The 20258-nt window shown below is 42.2% G+C and overlaps 1 protein-coding gene and 1 long non-coding RNA gene across 4 annotated transcripts in view; one reads left to right on the top strand and one right to left on the bottom strand.

Moving 5' to 3' along the window:
- PIK3CG (phosphatidylinositol-4,5-bisphosphate 3-kinase catalytic subunit gamma) overlaps nt 1-7342 on the top strand; it is a 52852-nt gene extending 45510 nt beyond the window's left edge. For both annotated transcript variants that reach the window (XM_048836329.2, XM_048836331.2), the window contains exons 10-11: nt 999-1156; nt 4529-7342. In XM_048836329.2, the coding sequence (XP_048692286.1) occupies nt 999-1156; nt 4529-4810 (440 nt within the window). In that variant the 3' untranslated portion in view covers nt 4811-7342. The remainder of the gene's footprint in view (nt 1-998; nt 1157-4528) is intronic.
- Nucleotides 1-20258, bottom strand: part of LOC125630424 (uncharacterized) — a 41206-nt gene that overhangs the window by 11579 nt on the left and 9369 nt on the right. Inside the window, exon 2 of one of the 2 annotated variants that reach the window (XR_007354664.2) lies at nt 8942-9104. The exons of the other annotated variant lie outside the window; for it this stretch is intronic. This is a non-coding gene — a long non-coding RNA (uncharacterized LOC125630424). The remainder of the gene's footprint in view (nt 1-8941; nt 9105-20258) is intronic. 2 annotated transcript variants of the gene reach the window in all.

Raw genomic sequence — 20258 nt, 5'->3', positions numbered from 1 at the left:
ATACTTAAAATAGGGACTGGGTATGCTTTATTAGCTGTGTGTTTTAACAGATATTTAATTGATATTTACATCTTACTCATTATTCATCATATCTGTGTACCTTTTATTTATTAACATTAGTATTTAAACTGACTCACTGATATGTAAGACGGCCCTGACTAGAAGTTAGGGTGGAAATGTTTAATCATGTAACAGAAATCGGTTTGGTAACATTTTTATTGAAGTGCATGGATTCTGTGCTACTGGTGTTGCTTTATGGACATTTATTTCAGCTGTTTTTCCTGTGTGTTTTTTTTTAATGTGTGTAAAACCCAAATTCCAAAAAAGTAAAACAAAATCAACAACTTTAGCACCCTAATTCTACCATCAGAAACATGGATGCAACTCTGGTTGAGTTTAATGGGCAGAATTGGGCTGTTAGTGAAATGACTTGGTTTCCAGTGAACTCATATATATCTTTATGAAAAGATCCTGCAGAATTAATGAATACAGAATATAGTGTATCTTTGTTACAGATATCTACATTGTGGTTAAAAAATAACTACAGAAAGGGTTGTATTATGTATTAAATCCTAAAGGAGTAATTTCTGTGGAACCGCATTGGTTTCATCTCTATTGTATTTTATGAGGGCTTTTCCACAAGGGTATATGTATATATGGATTTAAGGCACAAGTTTTCATGGTACAACTTATTTTATCATGTGACTTGTGATGTATATGTTATAAGGTCCCAATAGTAACAATGCCACTAACAGAAATGGATAAAGATATAGCAGTTCTGCCTGCTTATTAAGGGATGCAAAAAATAAATCTGAACAATAAATATTTTGCTCAGAGGATATGATGATAGTCTGTTCTAGTAAACCAGAGTTATATTTAGTAAACTAATATAAGATAAACCATTAAAAGGTTGCTATCCATAGTATTATGGATGCCAGTGGAAATATTTGTCTGCTACTTATTTATCAGCCTAATCTTGAATTCACTTTCTTATAAAGGTAATCTCTTTCATATTGACTTTGGCCATATTCTTGGGAATTACAAAAGCTTCCTTGGAATTAATAAGGAAAGAGTCCCTTTTGTGTTGACACCAGATTTTCTTTTTGTCATGGGAACTTCTGGAAAGAAGACAAGTCTGCATTTCAGTAAATTTCAGGTAAGGAGTCAATCTTCTGATATAAATAAGTTAAACAGTGTTTTATTTTTTGAGACTAACATTTGGTGCCTTAGTCTTCAAAATTTAAGACTTCCCTGTTAATAAAATGTACTGAACCAAAATCAAATTCTGGGCTATTTTAGGCCCAACTAAGTTCTCAAATTACCTATATGATTATGGGAACTAGAATTCAAAAGGCACATACAGAGCTGCATGGGACAGCATTACCCTGCAATGGAAATGAATGGGAAGACCTGTTACTCTATTTCATGTTTTGAATGGGATCACCCAGTATTACCTACCAGGATACAGTCCAGACTAATGAGCAGCTGTGTCACCCCTGCCCTGCAACCTGGGGTGCTTTACAATGCCTTGCTGAAGTAGCTCCCACTTGGGCCACTCACAAACAGCCTTCTTGCATGCAAACCACACCCTGAGTGTCTGTGTGTAACTGCAGCCTGCCAACCATTCTGGGTTACACTGTGGCTCTCCCCAGCCTTGGTTATACTGCTAGGTGACCACACCACATCCCCTTTCCCACCAGAAATGTATGCCCTGTATTTCTCAGCCTTTTCCTGGAGAGTACAAAGTATTTTAACTCTGTTACTCTTTAAAGGGAATGATATGGCGTCTTATTATCTCAGATAATTATTCAGGCACTTAAATTTAAACACATTGGATTAGATGATACAATAAAACATGTTTATTAACTACAAAGAGGAAGATTTTAAGTGGGTACAAGTAATGAGACATAAAAGTCAGAAAAATAGCTATTTCTGTTTGGGCAGGGCTGTGGGGTTTGGAACATGTGTTAAGAACATCATACAGGGCAATCTTATAACTTTACATATAATGTTGCCACACATATTTTATCAGGACGATACTGACCAACAAATTACAAGATTTCAGATGACACCTTACAAGACATGCCTTGGACAAAATTATTACAACAGTGTTTAGGATGTGAATACAGGGGTGTATTCTGTTAGACCCAGTTAATAGAATCATTTTCACTAGACCATTTATATTTATTATTAAGTTTTGATATATATAAAATTAGAGAAGACTAATGGAATTTGCTAGAGTCAGCCATAGTGTGAGCAGGTGCTGTGCATACTTCTAACTGCTATGCCAGGGAAGCTCACTCCTGATCTGCATGCCTATTTCAGTCCTGGAATTCTGTTTCTGAATAGAAATTTCCAGTTGTCCTGAACTGTGGCAGGTTTTGTAGTGTTTTTTTTTTCATATGTCCTAAGTGTAGGATAGTGTTTCCTTCCCTGGAGTGCTATCACTTTAACAACGAGGCCTTCTAAAATGGCTAAGCACATGACTTTTTGTAGTGTTATATAGGACCTGCAGAAGAAACCAATTTAGTAGGCTTAAGAAAGATAACAAGATAATGGCTTCCAGTGCTGCTGCTCTGAGATGTTTAAAGTGGGCATTTTTTTCGGGTAAAATCTTCTATATTTGAACCTATATGTGTTGTTCCATCTTTAAATAAGCTTTTCTGAAATGAAATTTCCATTTCTAAACACAAGGCAGCTGCCATTTTCCAACCTGTGCCTCTAAAAGTAAGTGAGTACCCGCTGCTGGTTTTGAGCCTTTATTTTGAATCAAAAGCAATTCTAGCATCATCTTAGTGTGAAAGGATTTCATTGCTCTTGCAGTGCAGAATTCCAAGTGACCTGCAGATCCACCATATTTGTAAGGTGATAGAACATTTAAAAGTCAAACTATTGCAAAGTCTTCTATAAAGCTAGGCTGTTGGAAGGTAGGAGAGTTGAACCCCCCTTCAAAGGAGGATTTGAACCGAACATAGCTGTGAACCAGAGCAGAAGTGCTGTTGCAGACGCTGTGTAAGCCATGCATGAATGTGGGGTTCAAATGTGAGTGTGAATTGGTAGGTGGTGATCAGTCTGGAAGCAGTGAGTAGATAGACAGCAAGAAAATATACCCCAAGGGAACTGTGGGAAGACATGGTAGCTACACTGTACTGCCATTCCCCAGTGTTGATGCACTGAACCAGTGTAAACTGGGACATGGGACAGTATGACTTTCCCCAGGGTCTGGGAAGCTACACTACTGCAAAAATCTCTAATGTAGACAAAGCTGAATTCTGGTGTGGGCCTTAAATCACAATCTTTCCCCCAAAATCTAAATTGCAGTCCTCTAAATTATACGGACATTGTTGCATGTAAGATGGGCAGTCTAATTTCCACTTTTGCCAATAACCAGATAAAAAGTAGTTAAACGGTTCATATTTCACATTGGTAGATGTGCTACCGATCTACCAATGTGATATATGCCATCATGTGCCAGCAATGCCCCTCTGCCATGTACATTGGCCAAACCAGACAGTCTCTACGCAAAAGAATAAATGGACACAAATCTGACATCAAGAATTATAACATTCAAAAACCAGTAGGAGAACACTTCAGTCTCCCTGGACACTCAATAACAGACTTAAAAGTGACAATTCTTCAACAAAAAACCTTCAAAAACAGACTCCAACGAGAAACTACAGAACTGGAATTAATTTGCAAACTGGAAACCATCAAATTAGGCCTGAATAAAGACTGGGAGTGGATGGGTCACTACAAAACCTAATTTCCCCCTGCTGATACACCTTTTTGTCAACTGTTTGAAATGGGCCACCTTGATTACGTTTAACTCATTAGCACTACAAAAGTGATTTTTTCCTCCCTTCTTGTCAACTGTTGAGAACAGCCCACTTCCACCTTAATTGAACTGGCTCGTTAGCACTTACCCCCCCACTTGGTAAGGCAACTCCAATCTTTTCATATGATGTGTATTTATACCTCTCTACTGTATTTTCCACTTCATGCAGCTGATGAAGTGGGTTTTAATCCACGAAAGTTTATGCCCAAATAAATTTGTTAGTCTCTAAGGTGCTACGAGGACTCCTTGTTGTTATTACAAAGTGAGTTGGTTTGGATTCTCCTATGATAAATGGAAATGCTACTGATTGTAAAGAAAGATGGTAAATTAATGAGGTTTCTTTCATTGTTACAGGCAATTATTACATATTAGGAAAATTAAACTTAAATCCTCTTTTTCACTAAAAAGCTTATGTTTGATTAATTTATGTAATGCTGTTACAAAAAGCCCTTTAGTTTTTTCAACAAAACATGGACGCATGCCTCAATAGCTACCAAGCATCCAGAGCAATGGATGGGGAAGTTAGCTTAATGTTTCTGTTAAAATGAATAGTAGGGAAATTAAGTGTTAGCAAATTAACATGGTAGATTAGTATTGTGTAATTGAAATTTAAGCAAGTTCCTAAATGAGCTTCCTAAAACCTTCTGTTTCAGTCTGCTCAGTCAGTTAACAAAACTTTCTTCCCTTGTGTAGGACATTTGTGTGAAGGCTTATCTATCTCTTCGACATCACACAAACCTGCTGATCATTCTGTTTTCCATGATGCTAATGACTGGAATGCCCCAATTAACCAGCAAAGAAGATATTGAATATATCCGGGATGCTCTAACTGTAGGTAAAAACGAGGAAGATGCTAAAAAGCATTTCCTGGATCAGATTGAGGTTTGCAGAGATAAAGGCTGGACTGTGCAGTTTAACTGGTTTCTACATCTTGTGCTTGGAATCAAACAAGGAGTAGAAAAGCATTCTGCCTAATGTTTCTGTAAAATAACTATGGATATAACTAGAACATTAACAAGTTTGGGTGTTTATTTACAGCTTACTAGTAACTGAACCGTCAAAGTTGCCTTTTAATTTGCTAACAGTTTAAATAGGACTTCTAAAAATGGCAAACCGCTTTGCCCTGAACTTCAAGAACGTCAATCTGTTTCTTACAGAAACAGATTTTCTGGAGTTGCTGACATTGCAAATACTGTTTTTTATTTGTTAGTAGCTTTGCTGATGTGGCCTACAATTTTCCCATTTGTCTTCACTGTAGCTTCAGAAAAAGACAAAGCAGGGAGTGGAGCATGATGATAGCCTGGGAACTGAAACATGGGTGCCCTGTGACTTTCCCCTAAATTATGCATGTTTGTCAGGCCCTTCAAGAGAAGGAGGATTTTTATTTATTCATTTTAAATAATCTGATTGTAAGTTCTCCTACAGGACGTATACTTCTTCAGGAGGGCTTTATTACCAAGTGTTCTTCACCCTCATTCTTCTCCTTCATCCTTTCCTTAACTCCTTGTTCCTCCTTGACCAGGCCTGAAAGAGAGTCTAAGTTTAAAAATTAGATCAACCTAGCTATGTTGCTCAGGGTTGTGAACAATTTCATGCTCACCACCAGTGTAACCACAGCTAGGTCGACGGAAGAATTTTTCCATTGGCCTATACACCACCTCTGAGAGATGGATTAACTACATTGGTGGAAAAAACAGTTGGTGGTTTTAAAAAAAAGAAAAAGGCTCAAGACCCATTTATAAATGTTTATGGCTTGTCATGACCCACTAAATAGTCTGGGGGTAGAGGCCCTGGGATGGTTTCAGTCAGATCCTGTCTCTTGGGGGGTTGGGTCCCGCCTGGCACTCACCCCACAGTGGCGGCTCCTGCAGCTCTTGTGCTGTAGGGCTAGCTGTGCTTGGCTCTCGACTCTGGGTGTTGCAACCTGCAAGGTTGCAGCACCGCTCAGGTGTGGCCCTGCCTGGATTAAATTTGTGTGAATGGAGTTGTGACTTGGCTCATTGGGTTGCAGTGTCACTCACTCAAGTTTGGCTTACCTGGACTCCTGTCCTGTTGATAGCTGGGCCAAACCTGAGTGGTGCTGGGACCCTACAGGTTGCAGAGCTAGGAGGAGGGAGTGAGCCCAGACAGCCCCGTGGGACTAGAGCCACAGGAGCTGCCACAAAACCTTTTGAAACATTCTGGTGACCCAGTTTTGTGTCCTAACCCAAAGGTTGAGAAACTGTGGTCTAGGGAGAACCTTACATTACCATTGGTGTAGCTTCCTGAACCATAAAACCAAAGGCCTAATTGGCCCTTCCACAGAAGTGCCCACAGACCATCTCCTTTACCTTAAAGTTCCTGGGTTTGCTCCGATAATTTTCTTTTAAGTTTAAGAGTTTCAATTGTCATTTTTAAGTTCCTTTTTTAAATGAACATCCAATACATTATGTTGAATCTTGATGCTTATATAGTTTTCTTGTGAAATTACTGGAATTCTGCCTATACATTAAAAGCTTTATAAAAGTAACTTCCTTGTTCCTTAAAAGAATCTTCTCTAAGAACAATTGACATTTTGCCAAATGTTTAAGAAGCCCAAAGGTTATTTATTCTTCAGTGACATATTTTCAAGTTATACCAATCAGGAACGAAATGTAATCTTTGAAATTGTGTATATTTTGCTATTTATAGTGTTTGTTTTATTTTTAAAGTTCTTTTAAAATAATTGACTATTGAGAAGCTATTTATGAAAGGAATTGTTTATTTTTAATTTAAGTATAAACTAAATCTAAAGACAAGGAAATACTGGGGGCAAATATTAGGTGTATATTTTTAACTATTTCTCTAATAGCATATCTGAAAATAATTAATTGATCCTATTAATATAAGAAAAAACAAAACACAATTTATAGCATGAATTTTGCTTCTGACTTAAATTATTAAAATACTCTCCCTGCTGATTAATTGATTTTACCAAAGAGAGAAGACAGCTTACAGTGTGGCCTATTCGCACTTGTGCCTATGTAGTAGTTGCTTCTTTCATTACATATTGACATGGGTTCTACGTTAAACTCAGATGATCAACTAGATTTGCTAATTTCTGTTGTTGTTTGTATCCATCATTTCACACTGTTGCTTAGATTTTAACAAGAACTACTGAGTGTGCTCTTAAAAGATTTGGAATAAATGTACTGTAGTTGGTATCTCAATTATGAGAGAGATAGCGAATTTTTAGTTTTTAAATGGAGGTGCTTAATTGGTTGCTCTCCACAAAGGTATTTTTGATGTATACGGTAAATTCTGATGAGGAGGTCCAAAATGCTTACATGTTGTTATGAAATCATTTTCCATTCTGACACATAATGACCCTGTGCAAAATGGTTTTAAAAGCATGCTGAGGTGTAACGTATGATTAGTATTGTGTCTGTAACATGATATTCTTGGTTTTGTGCTCTATAGTCCTGAAATGAATTCTCTCTTATTTGATGATAAATCATGAAATAAAAGGATTTCTTTTTCAAAAATAAATAGTCTTCTGTTTCTCCAATAATTTAAAAAAACATGTATGGAACTTCTTGAAGAAGTGCTCTTCAGAGCCCAGCTTTGAGGACATTTTTATTCTTAAGTCTAAAACTCCACAAACAGCCCTCCCCACCCTCCTAATTCTAGGGACTTTGTCAATATGAAACAAAAGAGAAGACTCCAGTTTCATGATTATCCACCCTGAGGGCAAACCTCCATTTTCTAATGGGATTTTATAAACCTTGGTTCTGTTGTTTAAAGAAAACTTTATTTAAATTGTGCTATGATTTTAAATTAAATTGTCTGCTGTTAATATTAGAACACTTGAGTCAGCAATATCTGAAACAATGGTCGCAATTTTGCCAGGTAATGCCATTCATAAGCAAACTTGTTCATGTAAATAAAGATCTAACAGCAATCTAACCCTGGGAGAGAAGTTTACAATCTACTACTAAGTTTAAAGCATGTATCAGCAGTTTATTTTGTGCTACAAGCTGACAAAAACCTTATCAATTAAAGCACTATATAGCATGAAAATAGGATTTGAGGCTAGAATTTAGTAAAAAGTTATCTGAAACCTTACAAAATCTGTTTAGGTTATCCAGAGATTGATAATACAGGAACACAGATCTTTGGTATACACAGACTTTTATGGAGGAGGTGGGAAGTCAGGGAGGGGAGCAGGGACCATTATAGCAGGAATTAAGGGAGAGACAAGAGAGAACACAGGGGAAGATCAAATCAGTATCTGAGATGTTTGTATACTGATGTGAGAAGTATGGGGAATAAGCAGGAAGAACTTGAAATGCTAGTTAACAAACACAACTATGACATAGTTGTCATCACAGAGACTTGGTGGGATAATACACATGACTGGAATATTGGTATAGAAGGGCACAGCTTGCTCAGGAGGGACAGGCAAGAAAGAAAGGGAGAAGGTGTTGCTTAAAAATTAAAAATGTGTACACTTGTACTGAGGTTGAGATAGAAATAGGAGACAGACTTGTTGAAAGTCTCTGGTAAGGATAAAAGGGGTTAAATACATGTCATGGTAGGGGTCTGCTACAGCCCACTTCACCAGGAAGAAGAGGTAGATGCGGCTTTTTTTAAACAACTAACAAAATCATTCAAAGCATGGGACTTGGAAGTGATGGGGGACTTCAACTACCCAGACTCCTGTTGAAAAATAATACAGCAGGGCACAGATTATCCAACAAGTTCTTGGAATGTATTGGAGACAACTTTTTATTTCAGAGGTGGAGAAAGCTACTAGGGGAGAGGCTGTTCTAGATTTGATTTTCACAAATAGGGAGGAACTGGATGAGAATTTGAAAGTGGAAGGCAGCTTAGGTGAAAGTGATCATGAAATACATTCTAATGCATTAGAAGCAAGAGGAAGACCAAGGACAGGATAGGCCCCTTACTCAATGACAGAGAAAAAACAAAAACAGAAAATGTGGAAATGGCAGAAGTGCTAAAGGACTTTTTTGTTTGTGTTCACCAAAAAGGTTAATAGCGATTGGACATCTAACATAGTGAATGCCAGTGAAAATGAGGTAGTATCAAAGGCTAAAGTAGGCGAAGAACAAGTTAAAAATTACTTACACAAGTTAGATGTCTTAAAGTCACCAGGGTCTGATGAAATACATCCTAGAATGCTCAAGGAGCTGACTGAGGAGATATCTGAGCCATTAGCGATTATCTTCAAAAAGTCATGGAAGATGGGAGAGATTCCAGAGGACTGGAAAAGGGCAAATATAGTGCCAATCTATAAAAAGGGAAATAAGGACAACCCTGGGAATTACAGACCAGTCACCTTAACTTCAGTACCTGAAAACATAATGAAGCAAATAATTTAGCAATCAGTTTGCAGACACCTAGAACATCACGTCCCTGCGGCCCCCCACTTCCCGTAGCTCCCATTGGCTGGGAACAGCGAACCACGGCCACTGGGAGCTGCGGGGGGGCCCGTGCCTCCGGATGGTCAATGTAAACAAAAAGACTTGTGACCTATCTTCGGATTACCCTGATGGGGCTGCATGCCAAAGGTTGCCAACCCCTGGTCGAGATAATACTTAGTCCTGTCTTGAGTATAGGGGACTGGACTACATGACTTCTCGAGGTTCCTTCCAGTCCTATGATTTAATCAAAAATATGATATTGACTTTAATGGGACTATCTATATGAGTTACAGGTTGTTAGAGCTAGCCCATTATTTGTAATAAGCATAATATACAGTATCAATATACAATAAACATCTTATACAATGTAGTTAATATATTTCTGTATGGTATGAAGTTGCAGACAATTATTTTCCACATCCTTAAGGACACCATCCCTTCATCCAGACTTAATGGTTCATGGTGGCGGAGGGGAATACTCTGTTGGGCTCATTGTGCAGTAATGTCAGGTTTCAGAGTAGCAGCCGTTTTAGTCTATATCCGCAAAAAGAACAGGAGTACTTGTGGTACCTTAGAGTAACAAATTTATTTGAGCATAAGCTTTTGTCCTCCCTCCTCTCATGAAACTGAGAACGCTGCCTCCAGAGCACTTGAAGTTTCTACCAGCCTGGGCAATGAGTGACCAGGAATTGAACCCAGATCTCCTCCATACATATAGACCATGACAACTAGCTGGCTAGTTATCTGGCTGGCCTGCTAACCATCTAATTTTTAAATAGTTGTGTATTTGTTTGGTTGATTCTATGTTGCCTGCCAACCTTTAGCTTTCAGTCCCTCCAATTCAGCCATCCAGTTTGGCAAATGTAATTTTCTGTTTAGCCCTGAATGAAGATAAAATATACACTTTTGTCTTCTATGGCTTGAAGCGATTCCAACACGCTCAAAGAGATCCTACCTTCTGTTCCATTCAGGCCTCATTGTTGGACTTCAGAAGAAGATAACACTTGCCACCCTACTTTTGAGTTCTAATTATCTTTTAACATCCTGTTTTATTAATCATCTTAATACATATAATTGCACTTCCATCCAATACTATGGAAGCTGTAGACTGGTAAGATTCACCAACAACCAGATGAAGACCATAATTGGAAAATAGCAAATTCCCTCCACTGCCAGGAAACTCCAAAGCAACACTATGTACATATTGTCATTTGACCAGATTTCACACACATTCCCCTTCTGAGGTTTTAAGCAGAAAAGAGAATTTTTTACATTCTCCCTGATTCTGTACTTACCAGTAACACTACATTATTACCAAAGCCATAATACTTAACACATATACAACACTTTTCATCTTTTGATCTCAAAGCATTATACAAATGTAGTAAGGCATTGATATGACCCCCAGTACTATAGTACCTGAGCACTTGACAATCTTTAATGTATTTCTCTTCCCACCACCCCTATGACATAGGAAAGTACTATGATCCTCGTACATTGTGACTGAGGCCACAAAGGACTGAGTGACATTCACACAGGCAACCTATGGCAGAGCATGAAGTTGAACCCAGGTCTCCTGAGTACCCAGGCCAGTGCCTTAACTATTGGGCCACCCTTTGTTTGATAATTTTGACCATTTTACAGATGGAGAAACTGAAGCTCTAAGAGGTTAAGTGGCATTCCCAGTGTCTCACAGCTTGATGGTGTTAGAGCTGAATATGGAACCCAGGTCTCCTGACTTTGGCTGGTAACCTATACACTGGACACATTTAAAGTAGAAAGTACTAAATTCATACACCAGAAAAAAAGCCTGCAGAATGCTACCTGTAAACTTGAACTCAACTGCAGGAAAAGAAAAAGGTAACTATGAAACCTTGCAAGATCTTTTTTCTAATTAATGTATGCTTCAAATGTAGTACAATTCTACCAAGCATCTACAAATATTATGACCATTTCATAAGGGACTATTCAAAAGGAAATGTTAATTATTCACTGATTATCTCCTCTGCAGGGTCTGATACAGGTGCTGCAAAGCTTGGTTGCCTCTAACATCAGATATTCTTTTGCTCCCCCTGAGATTTTTAAAAGAATTCACTTTAGTGTCTAAGGTCACTTATTTTCTTCTAAGATTTATTGGATTCTGAATTTACATTAGTATAGAATGTAACAGTGGAAATTGGAAGCCATTATTTTAAGGCCCCACATATAAATTCAGCCACTACTTACCATACATTTAGGCTTCAATGGAACTGAACAGGGTGTCAGCAATGAATGTGTTCCCAAGGCTCCATCCTAACAGTTACTAAGTTCAGGGACAGGAAGAGGAGCTGGAAGTGGATATATACCATAATTAAGGCTACAATTTTGTCACAGAGGTCGCAGAAATCATGGAGTTTGTGACTTCCAAAGACCTTCGCGATTTCAGCCCCGACAGCTGGGAGCTGCAGGGTCCTGCCATGTGAGGTACCCCTGGCGCCTGAGGCAGCGGACCCCCAAGCTCCCAGCTGCCATGGGCAGTGGGTACCCTGCTGCTCCTGGCCTCCGTGGGGGACAGGGGAATCCCCACAGCTCCCCACCAGCCACGGTGGCAGGCGGACCGCCACAGCTCCCTAGCTGCCACTGTGGGGCAGAGGAACCCCCTCAGCTCCCTGCCACGGGGTAGGGGGACCCTGGGAGCTCCCCGGCCACCACTGCAGGGCAGGGGAACTCCAGTAGCTCCCTGCTTGCCACCACCATGGACAGGGGGACCCCAGCAGCTTCCCGCCTTCTGCCACTGTGGGGCAGGAGGACCCCGGCATCTCCTCGCCACCACTGCAGGACAGGGGGATCCCGGCAGCTTCCCGCCTGCTGCTGCGGGACAAGAGGACCCTGGCATCTCCACACTGCTGCCGTGGGGCAGGGGGACCCCTGCATCTTCCTGCCTGCAGCTGCCGTGTGGCAGGGCAACCCCAGCCACTCCCTGCCACCACCCCAGGGAAGGGGGACCCCCACAGTTCGCCACTGTGGTGGCGGCAGGAGGATTCCCACAGCTCCCTGCCACTGGGGAGGGGGCAGGTAGACTCTGGAGCTCTGAGTCCCCATGGGTGATGGGGGCTCCAGAGTTCCCAGCCACTCCCACAGCTGCCCAGTCCCTTCCCAGGTTGTCATGGATATTTTTAGTAAAAGTCAGGGAGAGGTCACGGGTTTCCATGAATTTTTCTTTATTGCTCATGACCTGTCCATGATTTTTACTGAAAATAGCCATGACAAAATCTTAGCCCTAACCATAATTATTTATATAGACCCATATTTGAAAATACACTGAGGTTGTACTTAGAAGAAGAAAAAGCAGGAGTTTTCACCTGGTTAAAAGCTATATTTTAGCACAATTTCATCTGAAATATAAGAAATAGGAGAGGAAGTTGAGGAGCTCTGCTGATTATGAAGAGAAATAATCACTGATTTAGGGTATTTTTCATGGTAAACCTTAAGAGGTGTGTGCTAAATTTACTGTCCAGTGGACGTATCTTGCAAACCTATACATGAGCAATCCCTTTGACTTTAGATTGTGAATTCTTGGTAAACTGGTTCCTTCACTGGGGTTTCTTGGTGCTACCACAGTATAAATACTAATAGTAATAATCAGGAGAGTAAAGCTGCTCGCATGCTTAGGATATTTGAAGGAAGAAGTTCTTACTCAACACCAGCTGTTACAGAATTGGACAGAGAGAGCCAGCTAATATGTTAAAAACTTTGCTGCAGGCTTAAGGAAACAAGGCTTGTGCTACAGAGAAGAAGGCAGTTTGTCTAGGGCTGACACTGGCAGCAAAAAATGCTGCCCAAAGATGAGAACAAACTGAAAATATGAGGGCAGTTCCTATTAGCACCACATTTGCCTGAAGCATACATGCTGAACTGTTAGAGGAAAGGGGTGTTAACTGATACTAAGAATAAATAAATAGACAAATTGAAATATATGTTTTTTTTCTTGTTTCATAGCAAGAAATACCTTAAAGTAGCCCCAGGAGCACTATCTATTTTATCCAGCTTGGTGCCTTGGAAAGAGGAGCTGATGGTGAGGAATTACACAATTGATAGGGAAAACTGGTTCTTTGTGTAAAGCCATCGTAACCCCAGGAAGGAGACCTTAACATTTCAAAGAGATTCAGAGTAGCAGCCCTGTTAGTCTGTATCCACAAAAAAACCGAGGAGTACTTGTGGCACCTTAGAGACTAACAAATTTATTTGGGCATAAGCTTTCGTGGGCTAAAACCCACTTCATTGGATGCATGCAGTGGAAAATACAGTAGGAAAATATATATACACAGAGAACATGAAAAAATGGGTGTTGCCATACCAACTGTAACAAGACTAATCAATTAAGGTGGGCTGTTATCAGCAGGGGAAAAAAAAACTTTTGTAGTGATAATTAGGATGGCCCATTTCAAACAATTGACAAGAAGGTGTGAGTAACAGTAGGGGGAAAAATAGCATGGGGACATAGTTTTTACTTTGCATAATGACCCATCCACTTCCAGTCTTTATTCAAGCCTAATTTAATGGTGTCTAGTTTGCAAGATAATTCCAATTCTGCAGTTTCTCATTGAAGTCTGTTTTGAAGTTTTTTTAAAAACTGTTTCCCCACGATAACCTTTGTTGGGTGAAATTTTCCTTGTCTCCTGTTTCCCCCTCTCTCTGTCTGAAGACCCACTTTACAACTTAGATGTAAACAAACATTCCTTTGTTTAAGACCTGCTTGACTAGTTCTGCCTAATTGGGGCTATTGGATTTGAACATGTGCCACCAACATCATTCAGGTGGATTCATAACTTTATATATAGTGGTGCTACATACATTATACCATGATATTATTGACCAGGGAGTTATTAGTTTTCAAATGATACCTCACCAGATTATTACAATGGTGAGTGCAGGGAGTTTGGGGAAAGGATCGCCGCTGGCTCTCACTGGCAGCGAGAAGCAGAGTGCCATGGCTGGGAGCTGGAGGAGTAGAGTGGGACTGCTCTGCTTCCCGCCGCCGGTGAGTGCGGGGAGGTTGAGGAAAGGATCGGCCCCTACACTCACTGGCAGCGGGAAGCAGAGTGACGCGGCCCCAGCCCACTCTGTTTCCCTTGCCCCTGCCCCAGCCCCAGCCATGTCGCTGGGGGTTGGGGGGTAGGGAAAGGTGTTCCCCGCCCCCACTCACGGCAGTGGGAGCTGGAGGAGTAGAGCTGGCTGGGGCCAGGCTGCTACGCTTCCCACCGCAGCTGGTGAGTGCGCAGGGGGGAGGGGGCAAAATCCCTTCCCCCCCAAGCCCTCTTCCCTGAGCAACACAGCTGGGGCCGGGGAGAGGGAAGCGGAGCGGGCTGCTCCCGGCCCCCCACTAATCCCTTGGGCCACTCTGGGCCTGTGGGGCCCCGCAAAAATGCCCCCCACAGCTCCTGCCTCCCAGACTGGGGGGGGAGGCCTGGGGCCCCACACAGCCCCCCCCCCCCCATGGGGCTGCATAGGGCACCCAAATGGCTAGGGACGGCCCTGCTTTCAGCTTCCATAAGAAAGAAAAATAAGTTTCCAGCCCTGCTGGTTGTCGAGATTTTGAAAACCAGACTGTAACCAACAAAGATCTCAGATTGAAGTAATAGCTCATGAGAGCTGTGATGGGGTCTACAGACCCTATCCTGAACCAGGGAAGGAAGCAGAGCAATACTAGGCTAGGAAGGCCCTGCCCCTCAAGAGGTGCAAGGCGTGTTCCCAGTGGAAAAACAGTTTAAAAGGACACTGGTCACTGGTAGGTGAGGAGACAGGGGGAATGATCTGAATGTGGCAGTGGGAAGCCAGGCTGATCCTGAGAAGTGTGCCAGGAGTGGCAACAGCTTTGTGAAGGCTACTCTATCACCAGGGTCTTGGGATTCCCCTCTTCTTTAGGAGCTGAAAGTCCTAAAAGAGATTTACTGACTGAACAGGACACTAAGATACTGAGGAGAGTCTGCTAAGCCAGTGACTTCCCCACAAACTGAGGAGCTCCAGTCTGGTAGGAATGGACTTTGGGGGTAGCCCAATAACTGGGCTGAACACTTTGATAAACTCCTTGCACCCTGGGTTGGGGCCTGGTGGAGTTGGTAGGCAGGCCTGGGTCCCCCTGCCTTGCTCCTTCGTAGTGACTGAAATCTAGGGGGTGATTGAGGCTGCAGTGGAGGGGACCTCTGGAACAGACTGGCAGAAACTGTAAGGCTGTGAGCTGACCACTAAGCCATCTGGTCATCAGACCTTTCTGCTCCAGAGGTGTAAAGAGGGGTGAAAGTAACTTAAAGGACTTACCGGTACACCGGAGTCCTGAGCTGGCGGGTGTTCTCAACCGGAAGGGGTGTGTCCGCAACCAGAAGAGGCGGGGCCTTTAAATCACCCCCGGAGCTCCCAGCTGGAGAGGTGGCTGGGAGCCCCGGGGCTCAGGGGCGATTTAAAGGGCCCGGGGCTCCAACCACCGCTACCGCAGCGAGCTCCGGGCCCTTTAAATTGCTGCCTGAACCCTGGGCCCTTTAAATCACTGCCGGAGCCCTGCCACCGTTACCCCAGGGCTCAGGCAGCCGGGCTCTGGAGGTGATTTAAAGGGCCTGGGGCTCCAGCTGCAAGCAGGGAGCCCTGGGCCCTTTAAATCGCCAGCCTGGGGAAGCCAGTCCGGTCTGGCATGGCATACCGGCTCTTGCTGGTACGCCGTACCGGACCGTACTGGCTTACTTTCACCTCTGGGTGTAAATGGCTCTATTCATCTCAATGGGGTGTTAACTCTAAGATCCTCTGCTCTGGTGGGCCTTACCAATAGAGGACCATGTGTGCAGCAGGGTGAGAAGAGGGCAGCAGGTCAGGCCCACCCAGGCAGATACAATTATGATGCTGAAGTAATTACTGAGATAGCCCTGCCCCCTGGTTGCTGCTATACTTACGGCTTCTGAGGAGAGAGTGGCTGCTGCCACTCCTGTGGGAAAGGACAAAGAAAGTCCCATGCTTCTGCTATCCCAAGTAAGGTTGCCAACCCTCTAGGATTGTCCTGGAGTCTCCAGGAATTAAAGATTAATCTTTAATTAAAGATTATGTCATATGATGAAACTTCCAGGAATATGTCCAACCAAAATTGGCAACCCTAATTCCAAGTGATGCTATGTGGGAAGTGGGGATGGGAGCTGTGTCATGGTGTGTCTAAGGGCCCAGGCTGCATTAAACCAGTCCAACTGAACTGAACTCTGCCCAGTGCTCATGGCTCATTGCCGTGGCCCCTGGTTGCTATGTTCTCCCCTCAGGGGACACACCTTTAGAAATAGGCAAGGAAGATCCTGATAAGTCTGGAGGATTCTTCTGCTTTCTAGGGCCCGGTTAGGGAAGCTCCTTGTGTCACACACTCCCCCTTGTGGTGAAAGCAGCACAGAAAGAGGAAGTTGTACCCAAGTCCCAATGGTGCTGACAGACCAAAGTGTCAGACATCTGGCTGCTGCAAAATGACAGATTCTATGGCCAGAATATAGACTCCTACAGAAATTTGGCAAAATGCCAAATTCTGAGGGGGGAAATGGCATGAGTAGAAATCTGAAAGTCCATGGGACCCTGGTCATAAGAAGCATTTAATATTGAACTCTTGTATGTCTGTAATAAGTAAAGACCATACATAGGAGCAGGATATGCTGTGTCCAGAGGAACAGAGGGAAACAACAAGATGCAATGTCAGAATTTGAGAAAATCCGCCTCAAGACTTCCTCAGGTTCTGGAAACCAGCCTGGATAAACTTCCAGCCTCATCATCGTGGCCATTTTCCCAGCTTGTTGGCTAAACAGATTGTTAGTACTAAAAATAGTCCTCATTGGCATCCTAGCAGGAGCTTGTCAAATGAGAAGGAAAGCAATGTGTCATTTCTGAGGAGGTGGATGCAGTGTTTAGGCATATGGCACCAAGCCAGAAACAATCCACCCCATTATGGCAAGCGTCCCACTATCTGCATCAATCCAATATTTAACTACGCTGACATATCACAGTTGTAAGTTGGAGGATATCTAGGAAACTTATAATAATTCCTGTAGAAAAAAAAATACTACCATGTGATATAATGTTGGGTGTATATTGAAAGTTCACGTGGGACTTGCTGCAGTTACTTTTAGACCAGAGAGAAACAAGCTCAGCTAAACCGAGGAACCAGTGTAGTCCAAAAGCATGGTATAAGAATGGCAAGAATAAAACTCTTCCTGATCTCCTTAGGGAAAATATTCTATAGCCCTCTACCTGTTGTTAAGAAAATTGTGCATCCAGCATCTCTTAGAGTATATATGAGGTATTCTAGACATAGCATAGCAGATGATCACAGCTGTAATGGTGAGTTAGTGTGGGCCTATCCCACAAACACTTTGTAAATCAAGACCAGAAACTTTAGGAGACCTATGGTGAGCAAGGCTAGATTGTGAAGCACCAACACTATAAGCTTTATATAGATCATCTTTCTCAGGAGATAGGCTTCCTCACTGTGAACAAATTAGATGCATCATGAATTTCTTATCTTGGTGTAAGTACTTGTAAACTGAGTTACAATGGTCCAACCTAGAGGTAAGTTGGTCATTTACCAAGAAGAATGACCAGAGGATCTGGCCAAAGTCTTTAAAGTTCACTCAAGCACACACATTCTTTCTTTTCAGAGTCCTCTGATCTTCCCCCAAATCTAATTGGTTGCTGCCTTATCCCAGAAACAGCTAGTTTAAACAAAAACATTTACTTTTAGAAATAATACCTTGACCCAGCAGACACATGCATGTACCTAACTGAAGGATCATGGCCTAGGACAGCAGCGAAAACAAATTAAATCAGGGGAGAGACATCACAGTGTAATCCTAGGAATACAACAAATGTATGCACAGATATCCCCCTAAAAAGGCAGATGACCCTATTGATAAAAAGGGCTATGCATTCTTCAGTGAAGATTGTGTGTAGCTTCTCATGAGGGAAGTGTTGTGGTTGCATTTGGAAAATGCTTTGTTCTTATTCCGAAATAGGGAGTTCAATTGTACTGAAATAATTAGGACTTGGGTTTTGTATTGTTTGTTTGTAACCTTCTCCATGAAGAAGGTATTCAGATCCTTTTAAGATAAGAAATTGTATCTGGATTATGTTTCTTTTTCCAACATGCAGCTAGGCTGCATCTTGCTGCAAATGAGATAAGAAATAAGCTTTTCAGTAGGCCAACCCCTTTCAAAGGAAGACCCAGAAATATCACTAAGGATCCAAGGGAAGTTTGCATCTAGTGATTTCAAAGATACCGTTCCGAATTTTGAAGACCACTCTTTTATTGGCAAAAAGAAAAAGAGTACTTGTGGCACCTTAGAGACTAACCAATTTATTTGAGCATAAGCTTTCGTGAGCTACAGCTCACTTCATCGGATGCATACTGTGGAAAGTGTAGAAGATCTTTTATACACACAAAGCATGAAAAAATACCTCCCCCCACCCCACTCTCCTGCTGGCAATAGCTTATCTAAAGTGATCACTCTCCTTACAATGTATATGATAATCAAGTTGGGCCATTTCCAGCACAAATCCAGGTTTTCTCACCCCCTCCCCCCCCACACACAAACCCACTCTCCTGCTGGTAATAGCTTATCTAAAGTGACCACTCTCCTTACAATGACAGGTTTCAGAGGAACAGCCGTGTTAGTCTGTATTCGCAAAAAGAAAAGGAGTACTTGTGGCACCTTAGAGACTAACCAATTTATTTGAGCATGAGCTTTCGTGAGCTACAGCTCACTTCATCAGATGTTTACCGTGGAAACTGCAGCAGACTTTATATACACACAGAGAATATGAAACAATACCTCCTCCCACCCCACTGTCCTGCTGGTAATAGCTTATCTAAAGTGATCAACAGGTGGGCCATTTCCAGCACAAATCCAGGTTTTCTCACCCTCCACCCCCCACACAAATTTGTGGGGGGTGGAGGGTGAGAAAACCTGGATTTGTGCTGGAAATGGCCCACCTGTTGATCACTTTAGATAAGCTATTACCAGCAGGACAGTGGGGTGGGAGGAGGTATTGTTTCATATTCTCTGTGTGTATATAAAGTCTGCTGCAGTTTCCACGGTAAACATCTGATGAAGTGAGCTGTAGCTCACGAAAGCTCATGCTCAAATAAATTGGTTAGTCTCTAAGGTGCCACAAGTACTCCTTTTCTCCTTACAATGTGTATGATAATCAAGGTGGGCCATTTCCAGCACAAATCCAGGGTTTAACAAGAATGTCGGGGGGGGGGGGGTAGGAAAAAACAAGGGGAAATAGGTTACCTTGCATAATGACTTAGCCACTCCCAGTCTCTATTCAAGCCTAAGTTAATTGTATCCAATTTGCAAATGAATTCCAATTCAACAGTTTCTCGCTGGAGTCTGGATTTGAAGTTATTTTGTTGAAGAATTGCAACTTTCATGTCTGTAATCGCATGACCAGAGAGATGGAAGTGTTCTCCGACTGGTTTATGAACGTTATAATTCTTGACATCTGATTTGTGTCCATTTATTCTTTTACGTAGATACTGTCCAGTTTGACCAATGTACATGGCAGAGGGGCATTGCTGGCACATGATGGCATATATCACATTGGTGGATGTGCAGGTGAATGAGCCTCTGATAGTGTGGCTGATGTTATTAGGCCCTGTGATGGTGTCCCCTGAATAGATATGTGGGCACAGTTGGCAACGGGCTTTGTTGCAAGGATAGGTTCCTGGGTTAGTGGTTCTGTTGTGTGGTATGTGGTTGCTGGTGAGTATTTGCTTCAGGTTGGGGGGCTGTCTGTAGGCAAGGACTGGCCTGTCTCCCAGGATTTGTGAGAGTGTTGGGTCATCCTTCAGGATAGGTTGTAGATCCTTAATAATGCATTGGAGGGGTTTTAGTTGGGGGCTGAAGGTGACGGCTAGTGGCATTCTGTTATTTTCTTTGTTAGGCCTGTCCTGTAGTAGGTGATTTCTGGGAACTCTTCTGGCTCTATCAATCTGTTTCTTGACTTGACGCAGGTGGGTATTGTAG

The sequence above is a fragment of the Caretta caretta genome, chromosome 1 (genome assembly GCF_965140235.1).
Source record: "Caretta caretta isolate rCarCar2 chromosome 1, rCarCar1.hap1, whole genome shotgun sequence".
NCBI lineage: Eukaryota > Metazoa > Chordata > Testudines > Cheloniidae > Caretta > Caretta caretta.
Note: the sequence above shows the minus strand (reverse complement) of the source record. Positions and strands in the feature narration are given on the sequence as shown.